Source organism: Silurus aristotelis (genome assembly GCF_946808225.1).
Source record: "Silurus aristotelis genome assembly, chromosome: 24".
Taxonomy (NCBI): Eukaryota; Metazoa; Chordata; class Actinopteri; order Siluriformes; family Siluridae; genus Silurus; species Silurus aristotelis.
In genome coordinates, this window is record NC_139597.1 from 11,205,456 (window position 1) to 11,227,219 (window position 21,764).

At 43.4% G+C, this 21,764-nt stretch overlaps 1 protein-coding gene across 3 annotated transcripts in view; it reads left to right on the plus strand.

Annotated features, from left to right (window-relative positions):
• The first annotated feature begins 2,020 nt into the window (after positions 1–2,020).
• Positions 2,021–21,764, plus strand: part of LOC310719119 (potassium voltage-gated channel subfamily A member 5) — a 50,797-nt gene continuing 31,053 nt past the window's right edge. The window contains exons 1-2 of one of the 3 annotated variants that reach the window (XM_083528547.1): positions 2,021–4,773; positions 18,051–18,779. In XM_083528547.1, coding sequence (XP_083384673.1) covers positions 2,401–4,035 — 1,635 coding nt within the window. In that variant the 5' untranslated portion in view covers positions 2,021–2,400 and the 3' untranslated portion in view covers positions 4,036–4,773; positions 18,051–18,779. Of the gene's footprint in view, positions 4,774–18,050; positions 18,780–21,764 lie in introns of those variants that run through there. The other 2 variants (XM_083528546.1, XM_083528545.1) reach the window with 2 other exon arrangements.

The window sequence follows — 21,764 nt, forward strand, 5'->3', positions numbered from 1 at the left end:
GTTTATCCTGTGTGTAAATTATTATGTAAGCTAAAGGAAAATTATGTAAAAGTTTAGAAATGTGGAGTGTAATTGTGACAGATGGGTAAAGACATATGTCTATTGTAACTGAAAATTCAAAAGTCCTGACAGATGCTACTGCCATAAAGCTTCACATGCAGTAGAAGGTATATGAGGTTAATCTCAGCCATTCACAAAAAGCTGTCTGCAGAACCAAACTGCCTTTAGTGAATACATGTAAATAATTGGATGCCTTCAAACTATAGATTGAATAATCAGTATATGCTTATTCAAATGTTAGGCATATATTTATAATAAATTGTCCCTTCTCTTCCGGGGTCTCACTAGTCAGACCTAATGCTAACTAAGATATAATCCCTTCAAGTGAGTCCTGAGTGCATCTAGAGGTCTCTGTCCAATACCTGATACACCTTTAGCATCTTTATTGGCACCTCTCTATTCAGAAAAGCAAAAGCTCCTCTCTAAGGCTTAACCAAACTGCTTTATTTATGTAGACTATGCCCAAAGCAGAGGAACCTTATTTGTACATACATGAAAGCTCGTGCTTCACCACTCCAGATCAATGTCATGACTCTAACACCCAAACACTACTGCAATTGACCCAATCTCTTTGTCATAAACCTTTTTATTAAAACTGCTTAAACTTCTCGATCAAATGAGGAGGTATGTTGTCACAATTTCACTTTATTGAGATAAACAGTGAAGTTTTTTCAGGTTAAAGCTTTTTATTGTTGAAATGAATAATACAATATTATGTAAGCCAACAAGCCAGTCGAGTTAAACATGCTCCTGGGGTTCCAGTGACCACTGTTCCTGCCCCTCTTCCCTCTTTGGATCTTCCCACTTCGTCCAGGCTTGCCTCTGGATAGTGTTCTCTTCGATTAGGGGCCACTCTGTGCAAGTGGTTAAAGTTTCTCATCAACGCCTTGGGTGGTTCGAACAGGAGCTTTGAGGATGGATTTGGACTGTAGTTAATGTCAACAATCTGCTACACTGACTCAGGACACAGGATTCAGTGCAACCCAGATGAGGATGGATTTCCTCTTGAGTCTGGTTCCTCTCAAGGTTTCTTCCTTATGCCATCTTGGGGAGTTTTTTCTTGCCACAGTTGGCACTGGCTCGCTCATCAGGGACAAACTTACACTTACAAAAAATATCTTATTCATTTTTAGCGCCACATTATCTGTGTAAAGCTGCATTGAGACAATGTTCATTGTAAAAAGCGCTATACAAATAAAAATAAATTGAATTGAATTGAATTGAAAATCTTAATATGTTGTGTTTTTGTTGTGTTTCTGAATCTGAACCTACCTGCTTTTGTTTAGTAGAATTTATGATAATCAGTTTTGCTGATTTTTTTGTGGTCTAGTGGTTAAGATGCAGCGCTCCCACCGCTGCGACCCGGGTTCGATTCCCGGTCAGGGAACCATCCCCAGCCACTCTTAGTGCCGGTCCCAAGCCCGGATAAATTGGGGAGGGTTGCGTTAGGAAGGGCATCCAGCGTAAAAAAACATGTGCCAAATCAAAACGTGCGGAGGATCCGCTGTGGCGACCCCTAACGGGAGAAGCCGAAAAGAAAGAAAGTTTAGTTTTGCTGATTTTTTTTTAATGATTTTTTTTTTTTTGTAAATATTTTCATTAAGGGGGAAAATGATTACTGGTTTGGAAAATAATGAAACCTGTTATTTCTTCAAGGAATTAATTATACAACGAATTAAGATTTTTATCCAAAATCTTAATATGTTGTATTATGTCTTGTTTCTGCAAATTTGAATTCTTGATGCCATATGCCACAACATAAAGAATATTTTAAATACATTAAGATGTCCTTAAGAATCAGTGATGTGTCTCAAATTCCCAGACGGATGTCAGCTTTGCTTCTTTAGATTATGATCTAAACATTATTCCTTTGCATGGAGATTGTGAACACTTTGAGAAGGTCAGAATCCTTCTTCACTCACTGCACACACAACCTTCCTTCCTCATTTTTTTTCAGGGAGAGAAAGGATGGGTGGTATTTAAAAAGTGGCAGGAGAATGAGGAGGTTTCCCTCCTGGCTGTGACACTGTGAGGATTCCCTCACCACGCTGAACGACGTGCGCGTTTTCCACGTCAGGACGCGTCCTTGTTCTTTTGTCATCCGGGTCTTCAACTCGCCTCTCACGGGCTTTATTTACTTTCCAGTGAACGCAGAGCTCGCGCTGGCGCTCCGTGCGCGCGCTCATTATCCGGCACGTCGAAACGGAGTAAACACGTTTTGAAAGTTCAGTGCAATAAGTCAGATGAAGAAAACTGTTACTGCTATAAGAAAATCTGATTGTCATCTACAGGTTTCTTTTTTTTTTATGCTTTTTCTGGTGAACATTTGATGGCTCCGGAATGGAGATAGCCTTGGTGAGTTTGGAGAACGGAGAAGGCTGCCGGGGCGCACGCGAGCAGTTTACGTCGTCGACCCGAGACGTCGGGTGCGTCAAGGAGCTTAACCTGGAGCCGAGCTCGTGGAGGATGCGCGACGTGAGCGACTCGCTTAGTTGCGCCGAAAGCGCCGCGGAAGCGCTGCTGCGCGCCGACCGCGTGCCGCACCTCTTCGACGAGGACCTGTCGGACGTGGTGGACGTGATGGACAACCTGGACAATGACGGCAGCAGCGAGCGTGTGCTCATTAACATCGCCGGGCTGAGGTATGAAACGCAGCTAGGGACCCTCAACCAGTTTCCGGACACCTTGTTAGGAGACCCAGACAAGAGGATCAAGTACTTTGACCCACTTCGAAATGAGTACTTCTTTGACCGAAACCGGCCGAGCTTTGATGGGATTCTGTACTTCTACCAGTCAGGTGGAAAAATCCGTAGACCCGTCAATGTGTCCATCGATGTATTTGCTGATGAAATAAGGTTCTACCAGCTGGGTGAAGAGGCTATGGAACGCTTTCGTGAAGATGAGGGTTTTATAAAAGAAGAAGAAAAACCCTTACCACAAAATGAGTTTCAGAAACAGGTGTGGCTCATATTTGAGTACCCCGAAAGCTCTAGTCCTGCCCGTGGCGTCGCCATTGTATCCGTGATCGTCATCACCATTTCCATCATCACTTTCTGCTTGGAGACTTTGCCCGAGTTCAGGGATGAGAGGGAGCTTCAAGCAGCAGGCAGGACATCTGTCAACTCCACTTTACAAGCACGCCCATCACTCACATTCTCTGACCCATTTTTTGTTGTTGAGACTACCTGTGTGATTTGGTTCACCTTTGAGCTTATCGTCAGGTTCTTCGCCTGCCCCAGCAAATCCGAGTTCTCCAAAACAGTCATGAACATCATCGACATAATGTCCATTATGCCTTACTTCATCACAGTAGGGACAGAGCTTGTGGAGCAGCAGCACGGTCAGGATCATGACAATGGGCCACAGCAACAGCAGGCCATGTCGCTGGCCATTTTGCGAGTTATAAGACTAGTGAGGGTGTTCCGCATCTTTAAGCTCTCACGGCACTCCAAAGGTCTCCAGATCTTGGGGCAGACTCTGAAAGCCAGCATGCGAGAGCTAGGCCTTCTCATCTTCTTCCTTTTTATTGGTGTAATACTTTTCTCAAGCGCTGTATACTTTGCTGAGGCTGATGAGCCCGAATCTCATTTCTCCAGCATCCCAGATGCCTTCTGGTGGGCTGTGGTTACGATGACAACTGTTGGTTATGGGGACATGAGGCCTGTAACAGTTGGAGGAAAAATTGTAGGCTCACTATGCGCAATCGCTGGTGTGCTGACAATTGCATTGCCTGTGCCTGTGATCGTTTCCAACTTTAATTATTTCTACCATCGAGAAACCGACCAGGACCAAGCGGCACTTAAGGATGAGCCCTCCAGCGATGTCCATGGATGCAACAGGTCGCCCCTGAATTCTACAGATGTTGAAAGTCAGAGTACACCAGTGGGAAAGGCTAACATTAAAGCAAACAGCAGCACAGACATTAAAGATTCCTTGTATGGTTTTTGCTTAGACACAAGGGAAACAGATTTGTAGTGCCAGTTTGCAAATAGATTTTCAGTTAGGTGTGTGGATTCTTTTGGATTTTATTTTATCAGTAGAGTTTGGTCAAAAAACATTAAGACACCCTAAGTCTTATACACTGATTTAAGTCTTTACGCACCTGAAATGATCAACATGTCACCACCACAAGCTTTTTTATTGTTTTGTTTTTTTTATTAGACCCATAACAGAGCTTCTTGTCTCTCTGAATCCAAGCTGGACGCTATAAATAGTATTTAAGAGTTAACACTAGGTTTCAGTTCAACCATGTCAGGATCATGGTTGCTGATATGGTTGTTTCAAATGTAACAGAATTCATGGAGCTACAGTATTTCAGATGCGTGGACACACATAAATCTTTTGAATAAATTATAGAGACCTCCAAAGCAAACTTTACTATTTAATTTTTAACTTGGAGTATGAAGTATATAAAGAATCCAATTTTTTTTTTTTTTTTTATTTATTTTATTACAAATTCTTTCAAATAGATGAATTCCGATTTAAAAGGTATTGCACAAAAGCAAAGAAAGCTTGTTTTTTTTTTTGTTGTTGTTGTTCTGATTTCATAAGGATACAACTATTTTTCTGAGCTGGACATCACAACATCAGAATCAGGATGGACAAAGAGGCATATGGGGAATAGTGAGAGTGGCAGTGAAAGCATTTTCACATGTGTGCTCAATACTAATCATCATCAAGTGCATCACCTCTAGATGATCTTCCAGATACAAGGTCAGTAATCCCTTTTTTTTTCACATCATATTTCAATGGTAAAAATTAAAAAACTTAGTGTTATTGTGGATGCAAATGCACCAACCTATGTGTACTGATACAGGTTGCCAATATTGACAAGTTGTGTTTTCAAATCATAACATTTCTAACTGTAGATATCAACATATAGTTATGTTTGTAAATGCTGGTCATTTTATTAGTAAAAATGAACATGAACATTTTTAGAATGTGTTAAATAAGAGAAATAATAATAATGTGCAGAAATGTACATTAGACATACGTTATACTCGACCTTTTGGTAAATGATTTCTTTTTCATCTGAAAATGTGTTGAATTTCTTTTAAGGTGAATGGATAGACATGCATGATTGGGCAGAATTATTCTAGGGTAATTGTTGCAAATCAGTTGACCCCTTAATAGGCATTTGGCCTGAGCCAAGCAGGTAAAATACACTTCTTCACAAAAGAATCCATCCTACTGGCACTAACGTGAGTCACATGACCAGTAAAGACAAGAAAGCCCGTTGCGCTGCCAGCCGTACATACCCAGGCCACAGTGATTCACAGATGAGCTTGTAAGCTCTGGCTCATGATTGTTTTTTTGTTCTCTCCACATTTTCTCATTGTCATATTGGTTCTTTTCAATATTATCTAATTATCTAATAGAAATTAAGTTTTGAAAAACAGTTTTAAAAAATTCTGTCTTAATGTGAAAAATTAAATCAGTTCTACCATTTTAGCTACACAAACACAAACTTTGTCAATTTTTGTCATTAAAAAAATATGGCGAAAAAAGGAAAACTCCTTTTAGATGCAAAGGTAGAGATTAATATTTTAAATAATATAATTATTAATTTGATTATTTTTTAATCACAGTTTAGTAATCTCTTAGCATATTTGAGCATTAGACTTTATGCACAGGCTAATACTAGCTCTGTGACGGGTATGGACACATTAAGCTTGAACCAATGCATTTTAACAACAGAAAAAAAAAAAAAACGCGCAGGGAAGTTCATTAAAGTAAAAAATTTTACTACTCCTGTTTTGCAATGGTACATAAGTCAGGATTATTTGTGTTTTACAATTTAGAATTATGTAGAGATCTGTAAAGAGTCCTTCATAACATTACTGAGTTGTTTCTGCCTACATCCTGAAAAGGTTCCTCATTATTTTCAGAAGTTTATTGTTGGTGAATGGTTTGTTAATTTAATTACCCTCCCACCGCCTTTTAAAGGAATTCCGACCCGTTTTTTTGATCAACCCTGTATGGTACCACAGAGCATAAATTCTAAAATCTTGTGCAAGTAAACCTACATTATACCTGACTGGTACAAAAAGGTTTAGATGAGTAAGTGAATACAGTATACATACAGGAGATTGACCCACAAGAAACCCATCATATTAAAGAATTTGACCTTTTTGTGTGTGCTGTTATCAACAGCTCCTGTCTACAGGAAAATATAAACATTCCTGTTCAATATTTTTTGGTTAGGTCCAGTGAGATTTCAGTCCCGATGTAATGATCTATAATGTATTTTACTTTATATATGCCTTAATGTAAATATTCTTAAACCTCATTTAAAATAGTTGATCATTTAGTTATTTATCATTAAGCAAATTCCTTCCCGTGGGCTCACCACCTGCAGGAGGGACCGTGAGGGACGGTGCTGTGAGGATTGGGCAGCAGTCGAAGGCGGGGGCCTGCTTAGACTGCTGCCCCCGTGACCCGAATTACGGATAAGCGGGAGAAAATGAATGAATGAATGAATGAATTAAGCAAATTAGTACATTTTACTATAGATAATTGAGTAACTACAGTGACTAACGTGAAACTTTGATGAGTTTACTTTATAGTCACTGTTGCATTTGAAATATTATATCCTAGAGTGCAGAGCCAAAAAAACATGTTTAACTACTAACATGACTGCTCCATAGCTGGGACTAGAATCTCCATGCCACCGTTATAGATACTTTTGCATTATTAAGTAGTGCATTCACAGGGGGCTTGGATCCCTTTCTTAATGTTAAATGCTGTCATGTCTGCGAGAAGTCGTTTAAAAACTCTCGGGGGAATGTTTGAAATGTGGGAAAGCCAGGCTGAAATGGACTACACTACAGCTTACATGGTTATGAAGAACTGTGATCAAAGTATACAAGAAGGCTAGTTTAATTAATTAAAGATAAAATAATAAAAGATATTACACACGTATTCTACAAGTATATGTGTGTTTTGCAATGGTAGTAATGCTGCTAATGTGTGTATTAGAAACTAAAGTGAACATCAGTAAAGCCTAAAACTTGAAGGATGGTAAAAAATGAAGCATTGATACTAAAAGTGGTTACAAGTGAATTTATTTGGGGAATATTATCTAACAGCAGCAGAGATAAAGAGAATTAGCTTTGACTTTGACATGATGTTAAAAATGACACACTATTTGTAGAGTTAGTTATTAGGTTCTATAAACCCAGCAATCTCATCCCAGGACTAGGAAATGTGGAGTAGTAAATGTGGTGTAATCAAACAAATATTCTTAGCACCCTGCACAAGCTAATAAGGAAAAGGAAGAGAGGACTTCCATTGGATTTCCGAATCTCATCCATAATTACGTTAATAACAGGGACTAAAGCAAATGGCAAGACTAAAAGTATTCCATCCGTTCTGGAGGCTAAAGTGATTATAGATGTGATGGCATGGCATGGTGTAAGGTCACAGACCAGAAAAGGCCAACATCATGAGGCTTTGGCACGGTTGCCACAGAATGGTTGGCATATCCACAGACATAGAACACAGGGCAAAAGGGCAATGGGAAATGCTCCTGTGCTCAGATGACAATTTATTGTTCATAAGACTTTTAGATCAGTGTTGTAGGTGAGAAACCTATAACATCCTATTTGACCTATTCAGCTTGTTTTCACTGGGCCCTATTTAGACCTATATGTCACCTAATTATGTTAAATCTCTTTAAAAAATTTAAGTCATTTGACTGACAGTTTTAAAAAAGTGATACTTCCCTAACAATATTCTGTGTGTGCTTTGTGGTATAATAGGTCCATGGAACATTTTTTTTTATCTTAAAACAAACTGTAAATATAAATTTTTTGAAAACTGAAAAAGAAAAAATGTTTAGGGTTGGGGACAAAGGCATGGGTTAAAGTTAAAGTTAGGAGTTTGAGTTGAGGATTAAGAGTTAGGGTTGAGGTTAGGTTTAGGAGTTAGATCTTAGTTTATAGTTATGGTTAGAAATTAGGTTTGGAGATAGGATTAGGGTTTAGAATTCAGGGTTAGGGTTGGGGTTAGCATGGGGTAATAGTTTAGGGCAGATGTTAGGGTGTTAATTAAGGTTAGGGGTTAGAGGTTAGGTTAGAAGTTAGGGTTGGGGATTAGGTGTTAGAAGTTAGTGTTAGATTTGGGATTAGGGTTAGGGGATAGGGATAGGGTTAGAGATAGGTCTTAATTTGTGCAAAATAAATTACCAAATTCAGGATCACACATAACTAACACCTTTGTTTTGGGTAAACCTCACCCTACGCATACAGTGCCTGCAGAAATGTTCAACAAAATCTATCTAAATCTAAAATCTATAATGACTAGAAAACCACAGTGTGTGATTTACACACTGAGCTCTACAATACAGCCCTCCATTTTTACAAGATAAATATTTACCCTAAAAGTATGTTATAAAAAACCCACATGTATGTTAAACCTGTACAAGCCTGCCTGTTTGAATGACTAGCGAGAAGCACAAGAGAATTTTAAATAATGACACACTTTCTTCATTAGAGCGGGCAGACTAAGCTGCAGGAAAACACATCTGTTCCTCGTGTCTGACCTGAATCTGCCTTAAAGCTCCTACTGTAACAAACAACACAACCTTTATTAATAATACAGCTCCATGAGGAATAATTGTAGCCCTGTGCAAGATGCATTTGTGTTTGAAAGTATTTTGGTTTGCCATGAGTTTGTTGATGCACAATCTGCTGTTTGTTTTTTCAATGCAAAGCAGCCAGAAGTATTTTTAACAGTAAAAAATGGCACATGTTCATGGAAATGTCTCTTTGTATTATTGTAATAATGTTATGATCTGATACAATCTGAATTTATGCATGTTAGTACTTAGTGCAGACATGAAATTTCTGAACACTATGTATTGTAAATTATAGTTTAACAAAGCATTGGTTTAATTTAAATTGAAAAGGAAAAGGCAGAAAGAAATTTAAATGTATTTCCCTTTTTTCTTACAAACATTGAAAATTGTCTTTTATCTGCAGGCTTAACTGGCATATGAGTGCCTGCCAAGTACCCATTTTAGTCGCATTAAAAAGCTCTTAATACAATAATATAGTTCTTGGATGGTGCACATTCATTGATATTTAAATTTATTTAAAGTGACTTGTGTGTATTTATCCCTGATGAGCAGTCTATATTGACTGTGGGAAGGAAAAACTCCCTAAATGTTATGAGGAAGAAACCTTAAGATGAACCAGACTTAAAAGGGACTCCATCCTCATTTGGGTGATATCAAGAGTGTGATTATAAATCATAAAACTTTACAAAACACCAGAGAGGGAGAACTACCATAAGTACCGGGGTGTGTGATTATGAGTAATGTCCTTTCTACAGTCTTATACAGTCGATGTTGACGTTGTGGAACCGGAGCTACTGAGCAACTCATAAAAATAGCTCAACATTTTAGATCATCATAGATCCAGCACCAGCTTCTCCATGCCAGAGCCTTTAGAAATTCGAAGAGGTCCAATGTCCAAACTCTACATGAAATGGAATCCAAATGGTGCTGGTACGTCTCTAGATGGTTTAGGGTGTTTGTGGCATCAGCATCTACTTCTTCATAATCTTCATGAGGTGGGACACAACTGGAGTTGGCGCAACCTCAGGATGCCTCAGGATGGGTAAAGAGAAAGAGGCAGTGGAGAGGAATTAGCGTAGCTGCTGTTCATAATATTAACAAGCACAAGTTGATAATGTGCATTTGATCAGATGTACTGTAGCACAAGGTTGTGATATGTGTTATGTGTTATGTGTAGGCCTTGCTTAAAATATGTCTTTAATCTGCTCTTGAACTTAAAAAAAGTGTGTCTGAGCCCTGAACACTGCCAGGAAGGCTATTCCAAAGTTTAGGAGCTAAATGTGAGAATGCTCTTCTGCCTGTAGTGGACTTTGCTATTCTAGGAACTACTAGAACTCCAGAGGTTTGAGATCTCAAAGAGTGTAACGGTTTGTGGCGTGTTAAAAGACTGGATAGATACATGGGAATCATTTAGTGTTTTGTAGGTAAGTAGCAACTGCAGTGATATCAAGAATGAAGGTTATAAGATGTGATATAGTGATGGCCATCCCTGTTCTTTCGTGTTCATGTGGTCAATATGAATTTGACCACTTTAAAATATATAAATCCATGATTTCCATTTAAATGCACCACTATGCATAATGCTAACCCCAAAGTTCCTATATCTTAGACTGTATACCTGTATCTTTCTCTCTGGAGTCTATGTGCAATTTTCTAATTACTGAATATATATATATATATATATATATATATATATATATATATATATATATATATATATATATATATATATATATATATATATATATATATATAAGAACAATTATCAATTATTGTACTTGATTATTTTGAACCCCCTCTTTATCTCTTATACACAGTGGTGGACAATAAAGAAGTAAATGTAATTTGTTACTGTACTTAAGTAGCTTTTCTGTACTTTACTGCAGTGTTTCCAATTGGGGAGACTTTAACTTTAACTTTACTACATTTCAAAATCAAATATCTACATTTTGCAAAATCTGTCATTCCTTTTTATTTATGAGTGGATTAAAACTGCAGGCTATGTTTTAAACTTGTTTTGATTGCCACTTAGTGGTATCTACTTATCAAGAACATACAGTTCAGTGTCAGTTTAACAGCAAGCAGAACATTTTAAGAGGAATAAATGATGGAAGAAACTCCTGACAGTAACTTGCCACAACACCCGTGGCCTTATTTGTTTTTTAAGTAGATGAAAAGAATGTTTTGGGCTTATGATCATTTTAATAGATATCAATCAGTGTTTGACTCATTACTTTCATTCTATTAATAGATTGGTGTGTTGAGAGTAACATTAGAGTCTTTTCACATAAACTGAGTTCATTCAATAAGAGTCTTGTGACAAAAACTATAATAGGAAAATTATAGCCATAATAAATCATAGTTCTTTGGATACCAAAGTACATTTGAAGACAAATATTTTTGTACATCTACTCAAGTGAAAGTTTTACTGTTACTGGAGTAATATTTTACCGAATGTATTTCTACTTTTACTCAAGTACATAGTTTGTGAAAGTAATTCTATCGTTATTGATTTACGACCATCTATTGCATTATTAAATGTATGCAAAAGCTACAGTAGCTACAGTAGCTGCATAGCCAAAGTGTGTGGACAACTAATCATCAAACCCATATGTGTTCTTTCTCCAAACTGTTACTATAATGTTGGAGGAACACAGCTGTATAGGTTGTCTTTGCAAGCTGTAGTGTCATGGTTTCCCTTCTCTGGAGCTGGGGCTAAACATGTTCCAGCATGACACTGTGTTTGTGCACAAAGCAAGGTCCATGAAGACATGGGAGACAAGATTGCCTTTGGAACAAAGACTTAATCTCAGTTATTTTCCTCTGACACCTTACAGATACTATTTTGGCTCAATGTTTGAACTTCCCAGAAGAGTTCGACTGTTATTGCAGCAACGTGAAACCTACATGATATTAATGCCCATGGTTTTGGAGTGATGTGTTCAGCAGACACATAGGTGTAATGGTCAGGTGTAATAGTCACATATGTGTAATGGTGTCCACATACCTCTGGCCATATACTCTAGCTAGAATCAGCACTAGAGAATATACTTTGTTGACATACACAATGTTGACAAATGGCTCCATGGTTACTATGTTCCCAAGTGCACATGTAGTTCCTCTGGGTTCTCTGTTTCCATCCCAAGTCTGTAAAACATGCTAGTAGATGCACTGGCTGGGTTAAATTGCCCGTGGGCGTGAATATGTCTGCACAGTGCCCTGTGATGAACGGTATTTATGCTTTATAGCCAGTGATCATGGGATAGCCACCAGATCAGCTGTAATCCTTTCAAGGATAAATGTGTTTACATTTTAATATTTTTTTTTACATTTTCAGAATGTACAGGCATGTAAGAAAAATGTGTATCCTTTGTTTTTTTAACAGTGAAGAAACAACCCAGTGTTTAACTGCTTCCTGCAATAAGTACAAGATTCACTGCAATACGTGCTGTACCTGTCAACATGATTGAGCAAGAATAACCAATTATTCAAATTGGTGGGGCTAATCTTTGTTAAAGATGATGGATGGGGCAAATTTGTGTTAAGGTGAATAGACTAGCATATTTAAGCATTTTAATTTCAGTGATTCAAATTTCAATTATTTGACTTAAAGCCAAGGCTATCAGGTGTAATAACTGCAAGCATCAGAGATCATGATCTCATTTACAGCTGTATAAAAAAACAAAAAAAACAAATTGAATTAGAATCCATCATACAGTTTAAAAAAAAAATGCATTTTACATAACATATCAAACAATTGATAAACTGAGGCTGAAATTTCCCAGCTTAGATTTGTCTTACAATGCTAAAGTAAATAATTTCCCCAAAACATTCATGTGCTCAGTTGCACTGCCAACCTGCAGAGCTAACAGCATACTAATTATGCACACTGATTTCACTGCTGATTCCTGCAGCATCTGCGTGAGATTATCACAAACATGCCTGTCTCATCTGCATTCTATGGCCAATTACATTATGCAGTTAGTTTTCATTACTCTCTCCAGGAAAGCTGCTCGCCATGCTCTAAAGCAACCTTTAATTAAAAAGACAGCTCTGTAGAAGATCTTACAGTGATACGTGATAATGATATTACAATTACCACGTTTGGAATCTGGGATTTTAATTTTAAAAAAGACTCTTTGGAAATTGCTGAAATATTTTTTCGATATTACATACTGAAATTAAAAGTAAACGAAATAAACAAATACATATTCATGGTGATGTATCTACAGCCAGTAAATCTTTTATGCAGTCTATAAAATTGCATAAAAGTGGCTTGTTTTTACTACAATAGAGTCCTTTAACCTCAAAGTGTCAGGCGTGAGTGAGCGAGGCGAAAGCCGGGGCACAGCAAACAGAGTTTAATGCACACTAAACAAAAGCAAACGTAGAAAACATAGAACACCCTCAGAGTCCAAACACAAACAATAACGGACAACGGAGTGGTGTGAGTGAGGCGTTTATATAGCTGTGAGGGTGATGAGGAACAGGTGTGTGGAATCAGTATGATGGCGAAGCGCTCCGGGCGGGTGGGGCGCGCACCGGAGAAGAAGCAGGGTGATCCCTGACACCACCCCCTCCCCCAGGGGCGGCACCAGACGACCGAGGCGCCGGGCAGCGAGGATGAGCCGCGTGGAACTCCGCCAGCAATGCCGGGTCCAGAATGTCCTGCCGGGCCACCCAAGACCGTTCCTCCGGGCCAAATCCCTCCCAGTCCACCAGATACTCGAGGCGACCCCAGCGCCGTCTGGACTCCAGGATCTCTCTGACCACGTAGACCCCGGGCTGGTCCACGATCTGCGGCTGGTCGGGCGCTACGGGGCCACCTGGAGGGCGAGAGACAGAAGAGGCACACGGTTTCAACAGGGACACGTGGAATGTGGGATGGATACGATACCTCGGCGGCAGTGCGAGCCGGTAGGACACTGCGCTGATCTGGTCGGTGATCCGGAAGGGCCCTATGAACCGGGGGCTCAGTTTGCGACAGGGCAGCTTGAGTTTCAGGTCCTTGGTGGACAGCCACACCAGGTCCCCAGGACGGTAGCGGGGGGCGTCCAGCCGCCGTGCGTCAGCGTGTCGGCGGGTGTTGCGGATGGCTCGAACGCAGCTGTGTGTGCGCTGACTCCCAGATTCGACTGCTCTCTCGGAACCAGTAGTCGACGGAGGGCACGCTGCTGGGCTCGTCCGACCAAGGGAACAGGGGTGGCTGAAACCCTAGCACGCACTGAAACGGGGTGAGCCCCGTGGAGTCCTGACGTAGCGAATTCTGGGCGTATTCGGCCCAGGGCAGGAACCTACTCCAGTCCTCTTGATCCTGGCCGCAATAGGTTCTCAGGTAGCGACTCAACTCCTGGATCTTTCGCTCTGCCAGGCCGTTGGATTGGGGGTGGTATCCTGAAGTGAGGTTTACCGAGACACCCAGGAGTCGGAAGAAAGCCCTCCAGACCCGAGACGCGAACTGTGGGCCCTGGTCCGACACGACCTCCTCCGGGAGACCGAACTTCCGGAAGACGTGATGGAACAAAGCCTCCGCTGTCTCGAGTGCAGTGGGGAGCCCCTTCATGGGGATGAATCGGCAGGCCTTAGAGAAGCGATCTACCACCACCAGAATGCAGGTGTGGCCCTCTGACCGGGGGAGATCCGTCACGAAGTCAATCCCCAGGTGCGACCAGGGTCGCTGAGGGACGGGGAGCGGCATCAGCTTTCCCACCGGCAGGTGGCGTGGGACCTTGGACATTGCGCAGGTCGGACATTCCTCCACGAGGCGCCTTACTTCTCGGGTCAGGCCGGGCCACCAGTACTTAGTCTGGAGGATCTGGATGGTCCGCTTCTCCCCTGGATGGCCGGTGCCTGGTCCCTCGTGAACAGATCTAAAGAGACGGTGCCGGAACGAGGCAGGAACGAAGGTGCGTCCAGCTGGGCACCCGGCCGGAACCGCCGCCCGGCGAGCAGCGGAGGCGATCTCTTGGTCGACCTCCCAGACGATTGGCCCCAGGATGAGTGCGGGGGGGGAGGATGGGCTCAGGCTTGCCAGGCTCATCCGGCCCGTATATCCGGTCGGCAGGACCGGGGCGCAACAGAAACGGCGGCGAAGCTCGTCGAAGGCCTCCTGAGCCTCGTGGTTCCACCTCAAGGTGCGGGCCTTTCCCCTGAGGAGCGAGGTGAGTGGGGCAGTGATCCTGCTGTAGCCCTGGATGAAGTTGGCGAACCCTAGAAAGCGCTGGAGCTCCCTGATAGATTCCGGAACCGGCCACTCCTTCACCGCCCTTACCTTTCGACTCTCCATCTGGATACCCTCCGCACTGATGATGTAGCCCAAGAAGTGGATGGTAGGGCGGTGGAACTCGCACTTCGAGAGGTTCAGGTAGAGATGCTGGGAACGAAGTACTTTAAGCACCGCTCGCACGTGCCGCCGGTGTTCCTCCAGATCCCGGGAATAGATCAGTATATCGTCGATGTAGACCATGACGAATCTCTGGAGGAAAGGCCGGAATACTTCGTTCATGAACCCCTGGAAGACGGCGGGAGAGATGGAGAGGCCGTATGGCATGACCCGGTACTCATAGTGGCCCGAGGGGGTGATGAAAGCTGTTTTCCACTCATCCCCCTTCCTGATGCGCACCAGGTTGTAGGCGCTCCGGAGGTCAAGCTTGGAGAACACCCGCGCCTCCCTTAAGTCCTCCAGAGCTGCGGGCACGAGTGGGAGGGGGTAAGGAAGAGGTGCGATCTGCGAGTTTAGCTGGCGGTAGTCAATGCAGGGCCGCAAACCTCCATCCTTCTTTCCCACGAAGAAAAAGCTCGATGCAGCGGGGGAGGAAGAGTGCGTGATGAACCCCTGACGAAGCGCCTGTTGCACGTACTCCTCCATGGCTTGGCGCTCAGGAACGGACAGGGGATACACACGACCCTTGGGTAGCTTTGCCCCGGGCAGCAGGTCGATACAGCAGTCCCAAGGTCGGTGAGGAGGGAGACGGGTGGCGGCCTGCGCGCTGAACACATCACCATACGACCTATACTCTCTCGGGATCTCCACAGGGGTTGCGGTTGTGGCTTCCTCCACACGAGTGGCTCCGATCACGGCTCCAGGGGTTCGCATGGGGAGATGTGAGAGGCAGTGTGCCTTACAGCGGGGACTCCACTCCAGGATGTCACAGGGGTCCCAAGAGCATCTAGGCCGGTGTTTCTGCAGCCAGGGCCTCCCCAGGATCACACTGACTGTGGATCTTTCCAAGACCAGGAACCGGATCGCCTCTCGATGGAACAGCCCCACTTGTAGAGTCACCTCCGGCGTGCAGTACTTCACCCACCCCTCACCCAGCGGCCTTCCCTGAATGGTTTGGATGGCTAGATCCTGGGAGCCCCGTTCTCGGCGGAGGCGTAGTCGGTCGAGGCAGGCCTGGGAGATGAAGTTCCCCGCTGAGCCGGAATCGACTAGGGCAGGCACAGAGATGGAGAGAGTGGGGGTTATGAGAGACACTGCGAGTTTAGGAAAAGAGGAGATGTCGGTTGGTAACTCGACAGTACTCACCGCGGCACGAGCAGGGCGTGTGGGGCACTGCGAGATGGAATGCCCCGAGACTCCGCAGTACAAGCATCCTCCGGCTGCGAGCCGGCGATTCCTCTCCCTTCTGGACAGCCTTTGTGATCCTAGCTGCATCGGCTCGCCCTCCGGGGCAGCAGATGTACCTTGTGGAGAGCTTGGTGGGTGTGAAGTGAGATCCTCCACCGCGAGGCGCTGAGAGAGCCCGATCGATTTCTGGATGAAGCTCTCCAACCCCACCGAATCCTCATGAATGGCCATTGCCTGCCGTATCTCCGGTTTCAAACCCATCCGATACACTCCCAGTAGCGCTGACTCGTTCCAGCCACTAGATGCCGCCAGGGTGCGATAACGGAGGCTGTAATCGGTGATGCTTTCGTTTCCCTGACGTAACCTGAGCAGCTGGTCGGCTGTGGTGAAAGTCCCGGAGGCGGCGCAGAAGACTTCCAGGAAGTGTTCGGTGAACCGGGCGTATGAGTGCGTCACCGGGCCAGGCCGCTTCCCACAGCGATTGTGCCCATGCCAGCGCTCTCCCGGAGAGGAGAGAGATGAAAAACGCCACCTTTGACCGCTCCGTAGGAAAAAGCTGTGGTTGCATCTCGATGTAGAGATTCACCTGTAACAGGAAGCCGCGGCATTCTGATGCCTTCCCGGAAAACGCAGCCGGAAGCGCCATGGGGCTGCTGGTGAGCGCGGGGGGGTTTGGCTGAGCCGCCGCGGATGGGAAGGCGGCTTGGAGCGCGGCGATGAGATCTTGTATCGGCGAAGACTCGGCGACTGCCTGATTCTCCATCGCGAGGTAAGCGCGGGGCAAAGATCTCGAGGTTCGCCTTCCTTTTCTCTCTTTCTTTCCTTCGGTCCGTTATTCTGTCAGGCGTGAGTGAGCGAGGCGGAAGCCGGGGCACAGCAAACAGACTTTAATGCACACTAAACAAAAGCAAACGTAGAAAACATAGAACACCCTTAGAGTCCAAACACAAACAATAACGGACAACGGAGTGGTGTGAGTGAGGCGTTTATATAGCTGTGAGGGTGATGAGGAACAGGTGTGTGGAATCAGTATGATGGCAAAGTGCTCCGGGCGGGCGGGGCGCGCACCGGAGAAGAAGCAGGGTGATCCCTGACACAAAGTGAGCCTCTAATTGGAATGCTTTTATCAATGTTTTATTACAAATGTGACAGCTAATTACCCCAATTAGCACAAGCCAATTATTTGTCAGGTTATTTGTATTTGTCTTGTGGAGAAGCAGGTTCAGAAGGCTGTTTTTCATCCTGTATAACAAACAGAGAAAGAAAACCCCAGCTCCATGTGACTTATAAAAACAAAACAAAAAGACGTTCAACACCTGTGACAATACACTGGAGATGTGATGATAGTAACAACGTTTTCTGTGATAAATTCACTTGCACAGGTGACAAAACATTTTTCTTTAGAATCATAAACACATAAGATGTAGAAACTGAGCTAATTACAGAAGCGTAAAGACTTAAATTGTTATATAACACAGATGCTAGCACAACACACAGCCAAAATGTTAGTCATAGTCTTGACATCATGTCTTGATATTTGAAATAATTATGCAACAAGGAGAGGATAAGGACTATAGTTCCACATAGTTTTCTGTTCACAGGAATGTAGTATGTCTTAACACTAAATAACCGTGAGGACCGCAAACTGGTCCTCAAGCTTAGTCAGGTCCTGCTGCTGTGTCGATGTTAGCCCCTCCCCCTTTTTGACCAAGGCACACCCTAGTGGATCTGTCGGGGATATGCAAAGAGCTGACACTGCTGGGTTTGTCTCGATCCACTTTTTCAAGAGGTTAATGTGGTACACTTGTGTGTTTTTTCTCTTACTGGGCCAACTTTCTTCAGGACTGTGACCAGGCCCTGCCAGCGGACTAGGAACTTACAGGTCGTGCTTGGGACAAGCAGAAGGACTCAATCTCCCAGGTTAAATTCCCTTGGTTGAGCTGGCCGGTTATATGTTGCTCGTTGCTCGGCCTTGCGCCTCTTCCATATGTTCTGTTACGATCGGTGCTATCTTCTGTATGTGACACTGCATCTCTTGGACGTACTCGATCAGTGATCGGTATGGTGAAAGCTGTTCCTCCCATGCTTCCTTAGGCACATCCAACAGTCCCCGAGGCCTCCTACCAAACAGGAGCTCAAAGGGTGTGAATCCTGTCGATGCCTGTGGAGTCTCCCTCACAGCGAACAACACGTATGGGAGTAGGAGGTCCCCAGTTTCTCCCCTCCTCGTCAATCACCCATCAGAGCATTCGCTTCAGTGTCTGGTTAAACCACGAGTCTGTCTGTCTGCGGGTAGTATACTGATGTCCTGACATGTTTTACCTGCAACAACCAACAGAGATCAGCCATTAACTTTAATACAAAGGGTGTACCTTGGTCGGTAAGCAGGTCTTTCGGGATTCCCACTCGACTAAAGAGAAGCATTAGTTCCTTAGCAATGTTCCTTGTTGAGGCCTTTCTCAGCGGGACCGCTTCTAGGTACTGCGTCGCTTCGTCCACCATGACGAAGATGTACTCTTGGCCTCTTGCGGACTTCGGAAGTGGACCCACAAGGTCCATGCCGAGCCTTTCAAAGGGTGGTATAAGGGGGGCGGGGTGGGGCGGGGGCAGTTTGCCGTCATCCTCTTGCTTCCTTCACAGCTCAAGGAGCTCTTGCGTAGCTGCGTGGATTCCTTTCACCAATGGCTGTACGACCGTCTGTTGCTGAATGTTTGATTCCAACAGATGTTTCAATACGCGCCTGGTGGTACGCTCCGCCCCCGCTATATGCGCCTCAGTTCTCCACAATACAGGTGCTGAAGTGGCGCTGTCCATTTAGCACCCATCTGGCAGTTGTGTTCGAAACGCTTGCCTGTTGCTGCATGCAGGACATGAGGCCGAATGAATATATATATATATATTTTTTTTTTTTTTTTTTTTTTTTATGTTGATTAACCTTTCCCTTTTTGCCCAATTGTGTTGTAGTTGTTTGTCTTTGCATTATGTTAAACATCTTTCTCCTCACCAGAAGAAGCGAGTAAAAGACTTTTTTCTGTGCTATCTACAATGATTATCTTAAGAATTGCTGTCAATACTTTATAATCAGATTTCATTTAACTATCCAGAGCTTCTCTCACCTCCCGTTCGTTTTCACATGAACGGGAACATTGCAAAGTGCGACATTGCACTGGAGGTGGCATCAGGTTAAATCTGGAAGTGTGCTTTCTCACAATACTGACTGCTCCACAACGAACTGAACTGAACTGTAGCATTTAACAAAATCAGCGTTCTTCTTTTTCACGTAACAGTCTGAGTGCAGGAAGCTCCACATAACTGGCCTGCTTTAGAAATGTGCCATTAACAGCCTGAATGGATGAGCTGCAATTCCATTCCTTAATGCCTGTGACAAACCAATGCTACATTAACAATATTGTCTCATGCATTCACCAATGTTAAAATAAAATAAATCTAATTTGATTTTCTCAAAGGCTTCTCAGCATCTTCTCTAACAGAATGAGTATCCACACTTTTTCCCCAATTATAGGAATAAAGGCACCCTAAATAAACTAACCCAAAACCTATATTTATATAGTCTTTATTTTTTATTTTTTATTATCACTGGAAAAAATCTGCCAGTGATAGATTGTTTATTGATAATGTAATGCTGTGATGTATATGAAATATTAAATGTAAATATTTATGGATAAAAATTGAGGTGTTGATCTAAATCATAGCAAATTGCTATAATATATATTAAATAAAGTATTTTGGAACATACTATTGTTGGAAATAAACCCAGCCATTAGGGTTGCACAAGCCAGTGCACTCTTAGTGCCGGTCCCAAGCCCGGATAAATGGGGAGGGTTGCGTTAGGAAGGGCATCCAGCGTAAAACATGTGCCAAATCAAATATGCGGATCACGAATCAGAAATTCATACCGGCTCGGTTGAGGCCCGGGTTACCGACCGCCACAGGTATTGTTAGCCAACAGGGCACCGGTGGAAATTGGGCTACTGTTGGCCAAAGTAGGAGAAAGAGAGGAGAAAGGTAACAAATAAATGTAGAAGGTGAAGTGCATGCACAGGATAATTACAATTACAACAGGTTGTAATTACTTAAGGACAAAGACCAGTAGTGGTATTTGTGCAGAACAGATAAAAGTTGAAAGATTATTCTAGTAAGGAATTAACATGGCTGAGAATGTCAGAGAAGTGGAGAATAGAGATTTTATAAAATCCAAAAAAACGGGTTATGGGTTATACTGTATGTTGAAGTCCTAATGGTTTCTTTTTTTTCTGGTTATTAAAAAGGTGAATGTGTTGTTAGGAGGTGGCAGGCCAGTTGTCAGTAGGCTGGTGACACTGTACACTTGAGAGTAAGACTGTCACAGTTATTACATAATCACTGGATGCCTGGCCTACACTGCATGATTTAAAGGTTTAACAATATTTTTCTTCTTCTTCTTCTTCTTCTTCTTCTTTCGGCTGCTCCCATTAGGGGTCGCCACAGTGGATCATCCGTCTCCATACCACCCTGTCCTCTACATCTGCCTCTTTCACACCAACTACCTGCATGTCTTCCCTCACCACATCCATGAACCTCCTCCTTGGCCTACCTCTTTTCCTCCTACCTGGTGGCTCCATCTTCAGCATTTTTCTACCAATATAATTCATGTCCCTTCTCTGCACATGTCCAAACCATCTCAATCTCGCCTCCCTCACCTTGTCACCAAAACATCCTACATGTGCTGTCCCTCTAATAAACTCATTTCTAATCTTGTCCATCCTTGTCACTCCCAATGAAAACCTTAACATCTTCAGCTCTGCTACCTCCAGCTCCACCTCCTGTCTTTTACTCAATGCCACTGTCTCTAATCCATACAACATCGCAGGTCTCACCACAGTCCTATAAACTTTCCCTTTCATTCTTGCAGATACCCTACTATCACAAATCACTCCTGTCACTCTTCTCCACCCACTCCACCCTGCCTGCAATCTTTTCTTTACTTCTCTAACACACTCTCCATTACTTTGCACTGTTGACCCCAGGTACCTGAACTCCTCCACCTTCTCCACCTCTTCTCCCTGCAACCGCATCACTCCACTGCCCTCCCTCTCATTCACACACATGTACTCTGTCTTACTCCTACTGACTTTCATTCCCCTTCTCTCCAGCGCATATCTCCACCTCTCCAGGGTCTTCTCAACCTGCTCTCTACTCTCACCACAAATCACAATATCATCTGCAAACATCATAGTCCAGGGAGACTCCTGTCTGACCTCGTCCGTCAACCTGTCCATCACCACTGCAAACAGGAAAGGGCTCAGGGCCGATCCTTGATGCAGTCCAACCTTCACCCTGAACCAGTCTGTCGTACCTACTGCACACTTCACTGCCGTCACACTGTCCTCAAACATGTCCTGCACCACCCTCACATACTTCTCTGACACACCAGACTTCCTCATACAATACCACAGCTCCTCTCTCGGCACCCTGTCGTACGCTTTCTCTAAATCCACAAATACACAATGCAGCTCCTTCTGTCCTTCTCTATACTTCTCCATCAACATCCTCAAA